Source organism: Cibotium barometz, chromosome 6, assembly GCF_041138505.1.
Source record: "Cibotium barometz isolate CiBa-2024 chromosome 6, ASM4113850v1, whole genome shotgun sequence".
Taxonomy (NCBI): domain Eukaryota; kingdom Viridiplantae; phylum Streptophyta; class Polypodiopsida; order Cyatheales; family Cibotiaceae; genus Cibotium; species Cibotium barometz.
Window position 1 is genome coordinate 20244304 of NC_141051.1, and position 17211 is coordinate 20261514.

General features: G+C 44.4%; 1 protein-coding gene across 2 annotated transcripts in view; it reads left to right on the forward strand.

The window, feature by feature from the left end:
• Nucleotides 1-975: 975 nt before the first annotated feature.
• The window catches only part of LOC147637503 (protein RETARDED ROOT GROWTH, mitochondrial-like), a 47929-nt gene continuing 31693 nt past the window's right edge, over nt 976-17211 (forward strand). The window contains exons 1-5 of one of the 2 annotated variants that reach the window (XM_086799282.1): nt 976-1391; nt 2097-2217; nt 2364-2532; nt 7721-7869; nt 7989-8140. In XM_086799282.1, the coding sequence (XP_086655408.1) occupies nt 1060-1391; nt 2097-2217; nt 2364-2532; nt 7721-7869; nt 7989-8140 (923 nt within the window). In that variant the 5' untranslated portion in view covers nt 976-1059. The remainder of the gene's footprint in view (nt 1392-2096; nt 2218-2363; nt 2533-7720; nt 7870-7988; nt 8141-17211) is intronic. The other variant, XM_086799283.1, reaches the window with a different exon arrangement.

Consider the following 17211-nt stretch of genomic DNA (forward strand, 5'->3'; position numbering starts at 1 on the left):
TTGCTATGGTGTAGACAAGACAGAGGAAGAGTTGCATGCATGGCCACAAGTCTTGCATGGCAAAAAATTTAGATTTGAATGATTTTGAAAAATGCAAGCAAACCTTAGTAGAGAAAACATTCTGAAAGCTGGAATCTTGCAAGTTAATTAATAAATCACGAATATATTTGGAGCCCACTCATTTGAATCTTGTGGTTAGGGCCTCGTCTTGCAATTATTGAAAAGCCCACCGTGATATTTGTACCTAAAACGCTAAAGCCAAAGATTGAAAATGTTGAAGAGGTTTGAATTGCTAGTGCCAAACTATTGAAAAAGCTGCACAAGGTTTGTATTGATGTAGAAGCTGCCAACTTAGAAACACCATTGGTGGCATATTTGAACATCTGTTAGGAGGGTCGTGCCAAAGTAACACCACTCTCCCACCATTGGGCCATCGGTGGTGTTCTTGCAAAGTGCAAGAACATACCCTTAACAGCCAAAGCGGATGGAAATAAGCATGTGAACGTACGGGCATACACATCCGAAGGACACTCAATCACATAACTACCCTCGTCTGCCCTCCCTTTCACAAACGCTAGACGGATGAGCTTATAAATTATTTATTACCCACCAATGACAGCTAGTGGCGATGGTCCAAGTGGTTAGAGGCACGATCTTTACCTGTCGAGGTCAAAACTTTGGCCCCTTCATTCCCCTTGTTTACGTTGCCATGCCGAACAAAGTTAGGCATGATTGGAGGGTCTATAGGATGGCCGTTTGCAGGTGCGTGAAGTAAAAATAGGGTACTATACTGATTCTATCTCGCTTGAAACCACGTGGAAATAGGCCCTAGTCCCACCAAGCTATGCTTTAATACCGAAGTTTTGAAGGCAGCCCAATAAATTATTATTTCGTTTGAAGGGCAAAATTGGACTTAGCATTTTTTTTCTTATAATTTAGTAATTAGCCTTTTGATGGCGCACTCTTTACAAACTCCCATTAGAGGTGCATAAATGTAAGTTATGCACAAGAAGAAACTAAGTTCACGCTTCAAGGAATCAGGGCACCCCTCGCAGTGGTATGGTGATGGGTGGTCTCAGAAGGGCTTCTCAACTTCTCAGGGTTCGTTGCTTTTCTCAGCTGGCTACTTCGCCCAGCAACAGCAACAGAACTGCGTTGGAGAACGCGGCCGAGCTCGCAGGCATGGAGGAGCTCCCTCCTCACATCATCAGAAAACCCACCCATCAACAACAATCTCGTCCTGCCATTGCTAAACCTAAGGTCGATCAGCGTTTTCAGAATAAGACTACGGGGGAAAGCCCTCTTCGGCATAACAGATTGCTCCTGCGCCTTTCACACCTTCAAAAAGGAGACCAGTCCATCCCTATGAAAGCCTTTTACATTTCTAGAAGGTGCCCCCCCGCCTCCCTCCTTTGTAGAATGTTGTTTGTCCCCCCATCTAGTTTAGGGTTCCTTTGCAGTGTGTGCTGTTTCGCCTGGTTTACGGATGAAGACAGGTTTCCTTGGATTTCTTCTGTTTGCCTGGTTTAGGGTTTATTTGCATTCATTTTGTTTGTCTAGTTCAGTTTTTTTTCAGGGGTTCTTTGCAATGATGAATTAGGGTTTCTTGTTAAGGGGTGTAGATCCTTGGAATAATGTTTATGGTTTAGGTCTTTGCGATGACAGGGGTTCATGGTTTTGTGTGAGAGGTTTAGGTTTTAGGTCTTTGCAATGATGTTAAGGGTTTCTTGTATACATGGCTTAGAGTTGAGGTCCCTGGAATAATAATCTTCTTTTGCAGTGGTGTTGTTTAGGTTGCAGGGTTTCTTGGCAATTATGCTGTTTTTTGGTGTACATCTTTGTAACACCTTTTAGTAAGTTAATGGGTTCCTGGCAAGTGATGCTGTTTGCCTGGTTTAGGGTATAGGATCTCTTTGTAATGTTGTTTGCTTAGCTAAGAGTTCAGGATAGAGTTTTTCGCATAGTGCATGGGTTGTAGAATTTCTCTGGAAAGATGATGTTCGAGTGGTTTAAGTTCCAGGAATTTTTTTTGCAGTACTGTTGTTGGCTTGGTTTATGTATTAGTGCACTGGTGCTAATAGTGTAGGGCTGTCCAGTGTAGATTTGAAAGCCTTGAAGGACGAGGCACTTTTGGAAACTATCAACTATTCTCGCACTACCCTTGTTGCGAGATGCAAGTTCTGCTCAATTGGCCCTCCTTATCATCATGACAAACTTGTAAGGGGCTTTCAACTCAACAAGTAGTTAGCTGTATTTTTCGTTATGTTTATTTGGTGCCTAGGAAGTACATTTTTGCAATAGCTCTATGTAACAACCTATTATTATTTTGCTTAGTGCTTGCTGACATCAATGAACTCTTCAAGTGGCAGGTGGGAACCTCATGGACATCGGGCCCTTTCCTTGTTGTTTTTCATTACGGAGCTGCTGTTTTAGTCAATTTTAGATTACAAGAGGAGGAGGAGCTTTATTTGAACCTTGTCAAGAAGCACTGCTTGGAATCCTTGGACCACACGGAAGAAGCAAGGAAAGATGGTACTATACTGTGTACCACCATTATTGCTTATTTTTAGAGATAAGATGACTTGATTTTTTTTTTTTTGGTTTTTTTGTGGCAGTTGCGAATGCTGGTATTTTAAGTGCAATGAATGAGGGTAGTTTATTTAAATATATAGTTCTAATAGTGGTCTCATTGCTTTCTTCTTGTTGGTCCAATTATTGTTGTCTATCGTCTCACAAGCAAAAGTCACGACATTGGGCCCTTCAGTCACCATTCTAATTGGAATCTAATAGAGGCCATTTTGATATGTCCGGTCTTTGCGTTCAGCCCTTGAATCCTCTTCCCATCATTTTCAAAGTGGATGGTGTCCATTACTTTAGAGAAAGCCCACAATTAGTAGGATTTTATGGAAAATTTTATTGGTGCTTGTGGGGGTCCTAGAAGGTAGAGCTACCAGCAAGATCGGTTAAGAAAAACGCAGCAACCATGGCTGCAAATATGAAAACACAGAGGTAAAAGGGGCTGTAGAATAGGCTGAATATGGAAACGCTGAAGCCTCAGTTCAAGAACTGCTGCAGAGAACAAGTACAATAAGGGAGGGGGGGGCAGGGGAGGTATGGCACAAGATAACCGGAAGGGACAGGCAAAAGGGAGCCCAGAGAACTCCAAGAACAAGGCGTGGGAAAGCAAGCCCAAACAGGCCAAAAACGCAGCCTGTTTGGGACAGCTATGTTGCTGCCCAGACCTGAAAAAAAAGTTGCGTGAGAGAGAGAGAGGAAACACATGTGAGAACCTGCTCTCAATATCATCATCCAAAGGAATACATGTCCCGAGCAAGAGGGGAGAAAACCTCGTATGTGAGGGACTGTAGCAAACAATGCTAAGCAAGCGGTGAGAAATGAGGGAGGCAAGCCAGCTATATATATGCCCATGAGTAGGCAGCCGACTGGTGATAAAAAACCTCCACGACTGGGAAAATAGCCAAGACTCCATAATATGTGGAATAATGAGGGAAAATATATGAGGGGTGACCAGCCCCTTTGACTAACATGGTCAGCCCTAGAGGCTAAAATAGGACACCAAATAGGAAGCCAGCAAGAAAGGGATGATGTCTAACAAAAGTGGTGTCAAGATCTTTGACATACTCATATGTTGCAAATATTTCATCGGAGCACCACCTTACCATAAATGATTTCAAAGGGCGCCTTGCCTATGGAAGTATGTACCATATTGTTGTAAGCAAATTCAACCAATGGTAAATATTTCTCCTAGTTTGACTTTCTGTTAGCCACACAATATTTCAACAAATCAAGCACAAATGAATTTGCAATCTCACTTTGTTCATCTGACAATGGATGATAAGCAATTTCAAATTGACGTGTATGAAAGCAAGTGCACAGAATGTATCAATTTTTCCATTGTTATTCTCAACCTTTACAAAACTTACTCTTTAGCCTTCTCTGCACAAGAAGTGTGCACTAACGTAAACTCTTTAGCCTTCTTCGCACGAGAAGTGTGCCAAGAGGTGTCTGCATGTCTGTGTGTTGTGCGAGGAGGAGGACTTCGTTCCCTGTTACTGCATACATAAGAATCACTTCTTGAACGCACTGAATATGTGGTTTTGCTGGGATGAGAAGCAGCACATGGAGTACGGCTAGACAACTCATCTCTTTTGGGAATAGGCTTGTTAGGTTTTTCACATCTTCCATGCCTTCCAAACGAATTGGTTTCTTAAAAACCAAATTGCCTTCAACATCCTTTACCAATACTCACTTGTATACAAATATGCAACTGCCAACTCCTTAGGCTTCTCAATTCCCATTGATTGAGCTATAGCTTCAAAAGCAATCTCGTCAACTATAGCCTCTTTGCGGGCAGCCATAATTTGTTGCACTTGTGGGTCCTCTTTCAAGGCACGAAATTCAGGAGTCTCCCGTCTATAGCGTCGCCCTTGACGCTTCAGAGTATAAAATATGAAGATTGATTTGCATGTTGCTCTTCCCGCCTCTCACGGTTAGGAGCAGGTGAAACATGCTCTTTTGATTACTTGCCATAGCAAGTGTGTTGGCTGAAAATCAGCTTTCTGGGTGTCCACAACGGCCTATTGACAAAGTACCAAACAATGAAAGAAAATTGAAGTTCACAAATACAGGATGCACAGGAGTTGAAGGAAATGATATTCACCAAAAGATGGTTACAAAGCTGGAGTAGGCAGCACGAGGCACATCATAAGTGCAGCCAAGATCCCAGACAATGCAAAAAATGAGATAATAGTAAATACAACTGAGGGCAGAGCCCATGCTTATATACCACCTATTGGACCTAGTCGGCCAGCTTAAAGCAGGCTGACTGGAGAAAAGGTGTGCAAATGCTTGGAACAGTGTCAGAAAAATCTAGAAAAATATATAGATGTCCAGTAAAGATGTAGATGGTCGTGGAGAGGTCCAGAAGGTGGAGATGACCCCTCCATCCTCTTCAGCCCCACTGAAGAGAACTGATACCAGCCCGTGGAAGTAAGTGATCCAAAGTTGGTATGGAAAGCACCTTGGTGAAGATGTCCGCCACATTGTCCTTAGTAGGACAATACTCCAGTGTTAAGGTACCGAGCGCCAAGTAGTCATGAACCATATAATGAAGGGCAATGTGCTTGGACCTTGAATGGAAGACCAGGTTTCGAGCAAGAGCCATGGCACTCTGATTGTTGTAGTAGACAACGGTAGGCAGCTGAGGAGGGACATGAAGATGGCCAAGTAGTTGATGAAGCCACAAAAGCTGTTTGACCATTTCAAAGTACGTACAATACTTCGCTTTTGTTGAAGAATCGACAACTGTAGGTTGCTTCTTCGTTTGCCAAGAAATAGTTAAATTTTTTTAAAGTACTTCAGTGTGTGTGAATCTTGCACCCATAAACCTTAGTAAAATTGAATAAAAAGAATTGTGCACATTTACCACATGCAAAACCCAACAAAACACTGCTTTAGGCCCAAACAGAGCGCACACGCTTCCATTAGGTTTCCAAACATCCTTGGGTCCCATGAATAGTCCAAGCAGACAAAACATGTCACACAAATAAAACAAAAGCCAACACACACATGATTGGAAAATTTTCCCATCTTCTCATCTAGACACATGTATGTCTTCCATCGTGCACAATGCGAAGACAAGAATGTCATGGTCATCATCCATGCAAATCTTGGACACTCACGAGCACCGCACGTCTTGAGTAAACCCATACATGTCATAGACTCATCATGAGTCCCATATACATGTTGAGCCCTAAGAATAGGAGATGGTGAGAGAGTGCCTTTGTGCATCCGATACCCGCTTTACTTCTGGATCTTTATGCAAACTCTTCAATTGGGCATCTTTCTCACGTAGGTTGTTCTTGAGGGTTTCAATCTGAGCATGCATAGCATCAATCTCATTAGTGTCTTGGACCTCCTCTTTATACCACAGGATGACTGTCCCTCTTTTACCTAGTCACCACGATCTTTCCCTTTACTCTATGGACGGCTGTCCCTCATGTGCATAATCACCACGAAATGCATGAGATACAATTTCAGCAGAGTGTTCATCAATTACATGGGTTCCATGGTGTACATTTAGAGAGAGAAGAAGACAATGCTAGAGAGAGTGAAAGTACATGACTCAAAAATGATATGATATTTGATTTATTAATTCAATGAAGTACAAGTCCCTTTTATAAGTACAAAAGGGTTCTCGCTGACATCATAGCTTTTGTCGCATCACAACATAATATCTAGAGACCCCTGTAAGAGGTAGTTCACACACACACACACACACACACACACACACACACTTAAAAGATTGTTCAGATACATAGGCACCCTTACACATACTTAAAGGTGTTCACACACAAACTTGGTTCTTCACCCTAAGAGTGAGTTCACACATAGGACATAGGTAAGACCTTGATTCCCAACACTTTTGATCAAATTATTGGGGATAGAAATGCTTCAAAGCATTTTCACTAGGTAAAAATCCAAGAGATAGCAGCTAAAAAGGACTTCCAAGGGATGGACAGTAGTGTAGCACTCATTTGCTGGCTGATCCAAGAGTTGGAGAAGGAAGAAATCATGCCAAAAAGTACGTGTATGGACTGGTTATGCTGAAAATTGTCTTCCTTTTACCTCCTCATGGAAAAGGCGCCTATTTCCCAAGAAGGGAGGCAGAGGATAAGCCTTTCCATACAAGCCATTTGGCCACCTCAACAAGAGCCACCTCTCTCTTGTAAGTGGAGAGAGTGCCAATAAGCTGTCCATACTCTTTTATTTAAAAGAGTGCTTGATTTATGAGAATTTGGCCAGCCACCATCCAATAAATGCCCAAATCACTTATAACTTGACCGCACAGTCTTTAATGAAGTGTGGATGTCCAAACTCACTTATAAGTTGTTCGGTCGTACTTTAATGAAGTGTGGATCTGTAAAGTAGCAAAGTGAGTTGAAACACAAATAAGCTTAAACAAAGAGTTTAGAGTCACACCTACCACCTGTCTACAGCCCACAAGTGAGCTCAGAATACAGATTCACGTGCATGGTTCACAAGAGGGCGTCCCCCGCCCATAAACTAGACACATAGATCTTGTAGGTAGTAAAACATTTCACGCGAAAACAGTTCAGGCGTGCAAGTATGCCATGCATAAGAATTTATTGGACAATCTCCGTTTTATTTAGCTTGTAGTAGGTGGCCATTGCGGGAGTAGACATTACGTCCCCAGGCAAGCGGAAATATCGTAATTTGGATATGGACGTCGACCAAAATCCCGAGCCTCTCATATCTAGCCTACTGGTCCTTGGTGTGGACATCAATTGCCTACCTTGAGGTGCTACTCCACATGACCCTTTAGAGGTAAGTCTCTTTTCATGTAACTTGTGAATTTGTTTTCCTTTAGCTGGATGTTTCAGTGTGTAGTGTCTTTTGGGGTTTCACATCTCGCCTTTTAAATTGGGAAGCATTTTTCTTTAGCTGCTTATTTCACTGTGTGCTGCCTCTTGGAGTTTGCACATTAGGTACAAGTAAAATACTTGAAGCTTTTTACGAGTAAAGGACTTAATATTTTAAAGAATACTTTTCTTATAAATCAGACAAAATATTCTTTGGGATAAATGGCTTTGTTTAAGTGTTAGATTGTTTTTTCTAGCAAGGCTTTGAAACTTTGCATTTGACAATCCTGTAATAACTCTTAACAGTGTGCATGCAGATTATAAAATAGTTGTACGACCTACTCTAGCAACTTGGAGTCAAGCAGGTTATGACACAATCTTTCTTCAGAAATTGGATCTGGACAATATCAGGGTTGTATGCAATATTCTGGCACAAAGTGTGGCTTTGGAACACCATCTTAGAAAGGTGGGGATTCGTCTCGTCCATCTGTTAGCTCTTCTCCACCTGATGGATGGGAACATCTCTGACAATAACCTTTTATCAGACAAGCTATCAAGTTTCCTAATTTGACTTCTGTATTGCAGGCAGATGGCATGGTTAACATTTTCAGCAAGTTGAATAGTGGATTGGAAGAGACTGGCAACTTCACTATGTCCAGGAAGGAGCTCTTTCAGCTTGTTGCATCCGCCAACACCACACTTGCTGACCTTGTTCTCCGGGTCCGTCTTTTGGACAGGTAAAGTGCCTTGGCGGTCTTGTGAAATTAAGGTAAAGTCACTGGTGCTAGTTTATGTACATGGGGTTGTGGGAATTTGATCTCTGCAATTATCCTTTGCGTTTTGGTGGAGGTTGGTATTAGTAACGGTGAAATTGGTAGTATTTCTAGAAGACTTGTAAGACTGAATTCTAAAGTGCATGCCTTGAAATAAGCAAGAATTTGCTTTGGAGCCAATTTGATAATTTTGTGTGACTTCAATGTTCAAAGTTAGCAAGTTATATAATCTCTCATTTGTATAAGTTATGCAACTGTTTTGCACTTTGAATAATAATTTCAAGCGTTTGAAAGTGCACGCATGCACGCAGTGTGTACATACGCTTACATACACATGCACAGGCGAAGGCTTGATTTTTTGTTGTTTTGATGTGTGTGTGAGAGAGAGAGAAAGAAAGAAAGAAAGATTTTATTAACGTCTTCCAAAAGACCGAACTCGGCCTATGAGACAAATCGGTGTACCTGTATGGGGTATCCTCTCTCATCCCAACAAAATGAAAAAGTATTGAACTAAAAAGCTGAATCTGGGTGTGCAATAAGTACAATGAGTGGTGAAGGGGATGGAGCTCTACTACTAGGAGAATGCAAAGCTATATGCATGGAGTATACAATCATGATATGCAACCTAGCTAGCTCCATCCTGTACCATATTGGGGGTATAAAATGGTATACATCAATGAAGGGGGTGTCCACAGCTCCCTGAAGAACATGCCTGGGTGTGCTCTGAAGCGAGCCAGTAGCTCCGCACCCTCTCTGTGAAACTGAGATCTGATCTCTGTCATCTCTCTCTGGTATAGGCGTGGTGTCCGAAAGCCAGGTGTCCTCTGTCTCCTGCGGGCTCTGAGCATCTCTGCTCTCTGGAGAGTAATTCCTTGCCGTGTAGGGGCTGGGAGTGGGATGGATCTCTGAAAAAATGTAGTAATCTGTGTTTGTCGTCCCCCCTTTGGATGCAATCCGGAACGGGATCCGGAACGACACGTTATCATATTTCAATACACATGAGTAGACAAATATACAATTAAAAGCAGGTAAAAAGAGACAAATATACAATTGAAAGTAGACAAAAAAAGACAAGAATTTGATAGCAAACTCAATGACCTTGTTCATATTTAGAAAACCAGAAGTACAATAGCTTGTACAATGTATAGCCACATAGTGAAAGCTAGATAGCTAAGAACAAAGAAACCTAAAGTCCTAGGTGATATCAAATAGGTGCAAAGATGTCAGCTAGATCATCCATAGATGCATCATGCATTGATGCAGGTGGAGGTGGAGGTGGAGGTGGAGGGTCGTCATCATCCGACTCAGACTGTGGCTCCATATCTATGAAGCTCTCATGGTCAAAGTCACCACTAGCAACCTGGGCTAATAGTCGCAAGTTGGCTGACACATACACAAGGTCATTTGTTCTGGTAGTGAGTAGCCGATTTCTCTTCTTCGAGGCAACATGGCTAAAAACACTCCATAGTTGCTCAATTGGAGAAGAACTTGCATTCTGACTGAGAATGCGCATTGCAAGCCGTTGTAGCTCTGGAGTACCCGATCCGTAGTTCTCCCACCAAAGAGCACCTCCCATAAGTGTCCTATCTTGCTGGGCATCTGCTGAACCAAAATTACCTGTCTTTGCTCTGTACTTTCCCAAATCAATTCTAATCTTGCTTCTCATCGTAGCATCAGGCACCAATCTGGCAAGGATTTTGTCCCAGCCATTTGTGACTTCTTCATCCGATTCTTGGTCTTTGCCTTGAAACTCTGGATCAATCACAAATGCAGCTGCATGCATTGGTGAGTGATATCGGTCCCACCTTGCTTGACACAAACTTTGAAGTTCTGCCTTCTTTGTTGTGTCGAGCTCCAAAGAAAGGATACGCTCCACCATCTTGTCCATGCCCTCATAAACTTTGCCAATGCAAGGTTTTTTCCCATCCACCATACGCAGCATGTAGATAATGGGCTTCGTAATGTTGACAACATGCTCAATCTTCACCCACAAAGGAGCATCCATGATGTGGGTGTAACAAGTTGTTCCTTGTGTGCTACGGGCAGTGGGCCACGTGCTCCACTCATCACTCACTACAAGCTGCTTGAGAATGTTATGGAGTGCAACTAGCCTCTCTAGCATAATAAAATTATATGCAAAACGAGTTTCCGAATATTTTTTAAGATCCAAGTTTGGGGATCTTTTCCTAAACTCGGAGAGGCTAAATGTGTGCCGAGTGATGAATGAAACTATGTCTTTTCCCTTTGCTATGCATGGTGCTACCCATGAAAGACCATCAATGTCTTTCAGAAGATTATTCAAGCCATGTGCAATGCATGGAGTGAATGTGATGTGTGGATACCTTGCCAAAAGAAGGTCGCCTGTAGCTCGATTTGAGGCCTCCCCATCACCAATGACCTGGATCACATCTTGAGGACCCACTTGCTCAATTGCCTCTGCCCATTCCTCCAGGATGACGTCGGCATACTTGCCCGTTGGAGAGGCATCATGGGAAGACACAAAAAATGTGTTCCCTCGAGAGTATGCGATGATGCCATGGATGGAGCGAGATTGGCTATCACTCCATCCATCACTAATGATGGAGACACCGTTGCGTTGCCACCCTTCCTTGACGTTTTGCATGGCTTGCTCAACAGCTTCCTTTTCCTTTGCCAAAAGCGTGGTTCGAAGGCTCTCCGAAGAAGGGGGAGTGTAGGTTGGTCCAAATTCAGCAATGAGACGAACCATTTCCCGAAAATAAGGGGACCTTGCCACATTGAAAGCGATGTGGTCATGGTAGAAGAACCTTGCAATAGCTGCATCCACGGCTTCTCGTTTGCGTGGATTCCAAGAACCCGCAAGAGTTCTTTGCGTGCCTTTGGGGGGTGGTGGTTGATGCACGGAAGAAGAGCCTACGGATGTGGAGAAGTTGCTTGAAGGAGTTGTAAAGAATGATGGGTTCGCAGCCATAGCTCTTGGAGGAGGAGCACGAAAAATCACTTCATTATGCCTAGCTTCTAGCTCTCTCTTTTTCTCAGCTAGATTGACAAGCATGGTTGGATTTCTTGTCCCGGCTCATGGATTAGGTGACCTCGAACTCGGTTGACTCCCCCATGTTTGGTGCTGCCACAATAGCGACATTTCCACTTCCTAGCTCCTCCGCCTTGATTGGCCTCAAGAATATCCACCTCATCCCACCATGACCATGCTTCGTTCTTCTTGGCTCTCTTGGTTCCCTTAGGAGGCATTATATGAGAGAGAGAGAGAGAGAGAGAGAGAGAGAGAGAGATTGTACTTGGCTTTGAGAGAGAGATTGTACTTGGCTATGAGAGAGAGAAAGCTGTCTTGGTTCCCTTATGAGAGAGAGAGAGAGAGAGAGATTGTACAATGTACTTGGCTATGAATAATGAGAGAGAGAGATTGTACTTGGCTATGCACACTGTACTTGCAGCTGCACTCTGCAGGTTTTTATAAGTTCTCAGAGAGCTACGTTTTTTTTAAAACGTTGATATTGACGTTTTTTTTTGAACGTTGCAGGGCAGCCTGGCAGGTCGTCTTTCAACGTTTAAAAAAAACGTTGCATAATCTATTCTTTTTTTCCCATGTTTTTTTTTTAGGGGTCGGCGGCGGCGCTACTTGCAGGTATCCGTTTTTTTTTTAATACAAAGGGTGCCCAAAACGTTTTGGGCACCCGTAACCCTTCTATTCAAAAAAAAAAAAAGAAGGATACGCTATTACGCTGCCGGCGGCCAGAACGTGGAAAAAAAAAACGTTAAGGGTGCCGTTTCGCGAATCAGGGAAAAAAAAATAAAAAAAGCGTTCCTCCACGTTCTGCCGTTCCCAAGTTCCATTCCTCCACGTTCCCCCGTTCCACACCAATGGAACGGCGTTCCCATGTGACTATGCTGTAATGATGTCTCTCTGTGCGCTGTATGTCTAGAATGAATCTCCCCAGTATGCGCTGGTCTGTTGCCTCAAAGATCTGGCGTAGGGAATGTGGCTCTCTGAATAAAATGGGATCTCTCTCTCTGATGGCTGTATATGCTCTGCATCTGCATACATAATGCTCCTCACTCTCCACCTCCTCTCTGCACAATCTGCATACCCTCTCCTCTCGGGGGATCCATGTTGCTCTGCCAGTCTCAATCTCCAATCGGTGTGATGAAACTCTAAGCTGACCAATAGCCACTCGGGAGCTGTGTGGTAAAAAGCCCTCCATGTATCTAGGCCTCTCTATAAATCCATCATCAGTGATACTCATGAAGTGATCTCTGTAGTATAGCATCTTCGGTGGAAGAGGCTGTGTAGGCGATATCCATGTCTCTCGTGTATAGAGCTGCCATAGACCCTGTCTCAATACTCTGTTCCTCTCACTATGTGAGAGACGGATATGTGGTGCATCCCTGTCATACTGGAATGGTGGTAGATGATCCATGTCTAGGCCATGCTGCGAGAACCAATGTGTGACCTGTGCATACCATGATCCTCTGTCCCTTGCCTCAGCTAGCTGTCTAGATGCCTCAAAAGCTCTGTATGACAATCTGTCCTCTGGCATCTCTCTGAATCTGTCTAGCAGGCATATAGTCTGGAATATGGCCTCTACCATCATAGGAGGCGCAGCAAACTGAGCTCGGATAATGTCATGAGGTATTGACGGTTTGCTGCGTATCATGCGTGCCATCATGAGAGCCTGTGGTCTCTCTATCTGTGTCCACCAATGGGTAGCAAGGCCTGGCGCCCATACCGCTGCTCCATACATCAATGCCGGTGTGACTAATGTGTCAAATAGCCACCCCTTCGTCCGAGGCTCCTGAAAATGCGCCTGGTGGCACTGTCTCTCTAGCATAGCCAATGCTGCATATCCCCGTGTCAATCTAGCTCTGGCTGCTGAACCCATGGTGAAGCGTGTGGCTGTTGGAGAGAAGGTAACCCCTAGGTATACGTATGATGTCACCACCTCCACCTGGTGTCCTGCGAGAGTGAATGTCAATTGACTCCTGCCCTGTCTCGATGTATGAAAGACCATAACCTTGGTTTTCCCAAGGTTCACAGTAAGACCCCTCTGTGTGCAGAAATCATCGAGTGCATGTAGATGCTGCTGTAGACCACCTGGTGACTCAGACACTAATACAATATGATCAGCATAAAGCATAATATGTACTGAGGTACTTGCTAAATCAACTCCATCTCCGCCTCCCCGTGTAATGAAGTCAGCCACCTCATCAATGTATAACCCAAATAGCGTGGGGGAAAGTGGGCATCCTTGCTTCACACCAATGGTGCTAGCAATAGTCTCGGACATACCTCCTGGACATCTGACTCGCCCAAAAACCTGCTCATATAATGCAGAACCGACAGCTATGTGACCAAAAAAGGGAATCGTGTACCACAGAACCGTTGTGTATATGACCAAGTAATGCAAGTCTTACCCGCCGATAGAGTAGCTGTTATGGAACACAACGCAATCCCAAGTCTACCGCCCCTACCATCAGTCTTCCGTATCTTGGAATCCCCATATTTCACCTATGTGGACCGCTCAAGTCTTATGTCTTAGCTGAGCCTAGGATTTTCATTTATGATGAATAAGACTAATTACATTAGTCTCAAATCTTTTTAATAAAGCTTGTCCTTGTAAATATTTCAGAAATAAAATGATTTCAAAGTTCTACTTTTAAAAGCATGAGCATAGTGTAAAGTATAAATCTTGTAATCCTAGAATTTAATTTTGCGATGATGACGAGGACAATCAGCCTCCTCTCCCCAATGCACTATACACAGATACCCAGGACAAGAAGCTCCTACTCAAATAGATGCAACCTCCCTCCTTTAAGGTAGAAGGTTCAAAAATTGAGAAGGATGTGGAGGTATGGATCGAAGCAATGGATGATATTTCTCAGCTGATGCCGGTACTAGAGCGGCAAACCAATCCATGCTTACACGATTTCACCTCACCGGAGATGCTAAACTCTGGTGGAAGCAATGGTGCCATGACAAGGGGGTCACCAAACACTCCCAAACATGGGGTGACATCAAGAAAGCTGTGAAGAAGTGGTATCTCCCCCCATCTCATAAATCTATCAAGATGAATGAGTTCTTTAGCCTCAAGCAGCTCAGTTTAACCCTGGAAGAATGCTACTCCAAGTTCATCACTCTCCGAAAGTATGCCCCATCCTTGAATACATCCCAACAAGTATCCCGTTTTCGCCAAGGTTTCAATAAACCTTTGGACTCCCACCTCGAAGTAATGAGGCCAAGCACATTGCAAGATGCTCTCATACGAGCAAAACCTCTTGTGAAAGAGCTGAAGTCTAGCAAAGCTAAACCTCAAAAGAGATCTTAACTTGAAGCAAACCCTAAAGATCAATCTTATAAGAAGCCCTAGCAACTGTGTCAAATGCCTCGCGGAAATCCACAAAGCAGCAATAGAGCTTTCTCTTCCTCACTCTGGCTTGATCAATCATACATCTCAAAGGGAATACATGGTCAGTGGTAGAGAAAGCTCTCCTGAAGCCTGATGAGCGTAAACCTGCTCGCTCTGCATATAAGCTAAGCTCTTGCTCCAACACTGCACCATAGAGTTTGGCCAGCACGTGGCCAACCATAACCGTCCTGTAGTTGCTTGGATCGAGCATATCCCCTGTTTTGTGAATCGGCACAATGGTGTGCATCGTCCACTCCGCAGGCAAACCCTCTGCTAGTGCCCTGTTAAACAGGTGTGCAAGAAAAGGAGCCAAAGAATCTACTGCATATATGAGATGCTCACCTTGCAAGCCCATATGGTCGGCGGCCCGTCCATGCTGTAGGCGGATAGCTTCCTGTACCATCGAGTGGGTAAAGAAGCTAGCTGTGGTAGGTCGAGGCTCCTGTGGCTGAGGTATAGGTGGTTGCTGTGGGGCGTGGCATAGGCCCTCTGCATATGTGTGCCATGTCTGTGGGTCTGCAATAGGTGTCGGTGTCCGGGGCTCTCTGAAGTGCCGCCATGAGACATGGCTATCTCTACTCATGAAGAAATGAAAGATCTCTAGCTCCTGTATCTCTGCGAAGGCCCGCCTTTTGCGGCGAGTAAGTCTTCTCATCTCTCTCCTCGACTCCTGCTCTCTGATGGCTCCCAAGGCTCTCTGTATGCAGAGCTGTGAGTATAGGGCTCTGCACTCGTCATCATACCATCTGTTCTGGGACATAGTCCCAGATCTCACAGGCTCTCCTGAGTGTACACGATGTGGGAAGCTATGTAATGCAGCCGTGTGTAGGAGTGATGCCAGCTGGGCTGTAATGGTATCCATAGGTGCCAGGGGATCCATGAGCAGGAGCCCATCCTCTACTCTACCAGTGTATATGTCTGCCATGTCATGTGTGAAGTAGATGGTAGTGTGTGGCGTCGGTATGTGGGGGGCTGGTGGTACTGGTGATCCGGCTAGTGAAAATGCCAAGTATGTATGATCTGCCCCAATAGGACGAGGTGGAATGGAGAATGAGGTGACAAGCTGTGATGCCTCCAAAGACTCCATAATGTAGTCTACCACCATGCCTCCAGTCCGTGTATGACCCCCATGTGGGAAGCATGTCAGCCCTCCTGATCCCGGCCACTGTAGCATCCCGTTATAAATAACGAGACGATGCCTGGCTCCCAACTCTAGTAAGTGGTCCCCATAATGTCCTCTGTCTGGTCAAGTGTCCTCTGATGCCCGACTAGCCCCTATCTCCTCTGGATCCACAGGGTGGAGGATCTCCATGTCATCATAGTCATACACCTCACACTGTCTACTCTGTGTGTGGGCATTGAAGTCGCCCGTAAGAAATACTTCCCCTAGTGTAGAATAATGCATAATCTCCTCTGACAGACAAGTGTATGGCGAGGCTCCTGTCTCCTCCTCCTGTGGCATGTCCTCTGTAATGACATAGGAGGATCTTGATGGAGAAAAGTAACATAGAGCTATGTATATAACCCTGTCTTGTGAGAGCTATAAGCTGATCCACATGTATCTGGCCTCTGGATCATGTGCTACCACTCTCAGTCTCCCCTGTAGCTCCCGTCTGAATAGAACTGCTACTCCCCCCACCCTCTCGAGGTACCCTGGCGTGTGGTTCTCCTGTATGTTGACTCCCACTGGAATCCCTCTACTCGAGGTAGCCCTCTCTCTGGGCTTTGATGTGTCTCTGTCAGAAGTATGATGTCTCTCCCCACCATAACATGCTCCAGTCGTCCAGGCTACACCCATAGTGAACCCTCTTCCTCATGAAGGTGACCCTCTCCGTCTCTCTTGCAAACTCTAGGATGAGGGCTCGCTTGCGTGTTGAGTCTTTCCCGGCTCTCCATGCTTTGGTGAAGGGGAGAGGGTGCTCTTCCTTGTAGCCGAGCTTCATGCATAGAAGCTGTCCATCTTTCTCGGGAGTGGAGTCGGGTGTCTCGGCTATACCTGTGACTCGAATGTTGAGGCGGCGGGCATGCCTCATCTTCTCCTCCTCAATGGTGGTGTGAATGATTTGGTGTTCTTCCCTTTGAGTCTCCTCTCTCACTTCTTTACGGATGTTCTTCTTCACCACCTCAATCCATCTTGACTGCTTGGCTTCGAGCTTTCCCTCCATGTCCTTTGTGATCTTCTTGGAGATCTCTTCTTTAAGAGAGAGAGAGAGAGAGAGAGAGAGAGAGAGAGAAGTGTCTACTAAAGACCCAATGGGCCTATGAGACCAAAGTGATACAAAAATACCTATGGCATATCTCATCATGGAATGGAAAATAAAACAGAAACAAAACATAGCTATCTCACTGGGGTGATACAAAACTGTCCATGGAAATTGATCATGGAATACTAGGAACATGGAGAGAGAGAGAGAGAGAGAGAGAGAGAGAGAGAGAGAGAGAGAGAGAGAGAGAGAGTTATATTAACGTCTACAAAAAGACAAAATGATCTATGAGACCAAAAGGATCACATCATGTCCATGGAGTACACCATTGTGTGTACTAAAATGAAATGAAAGAAAATGACAAAGCTAAAATGCTAGAGCTGATCCATGAACAAAGAGCATAGGCTCACATATCATCCTAAGATATCCG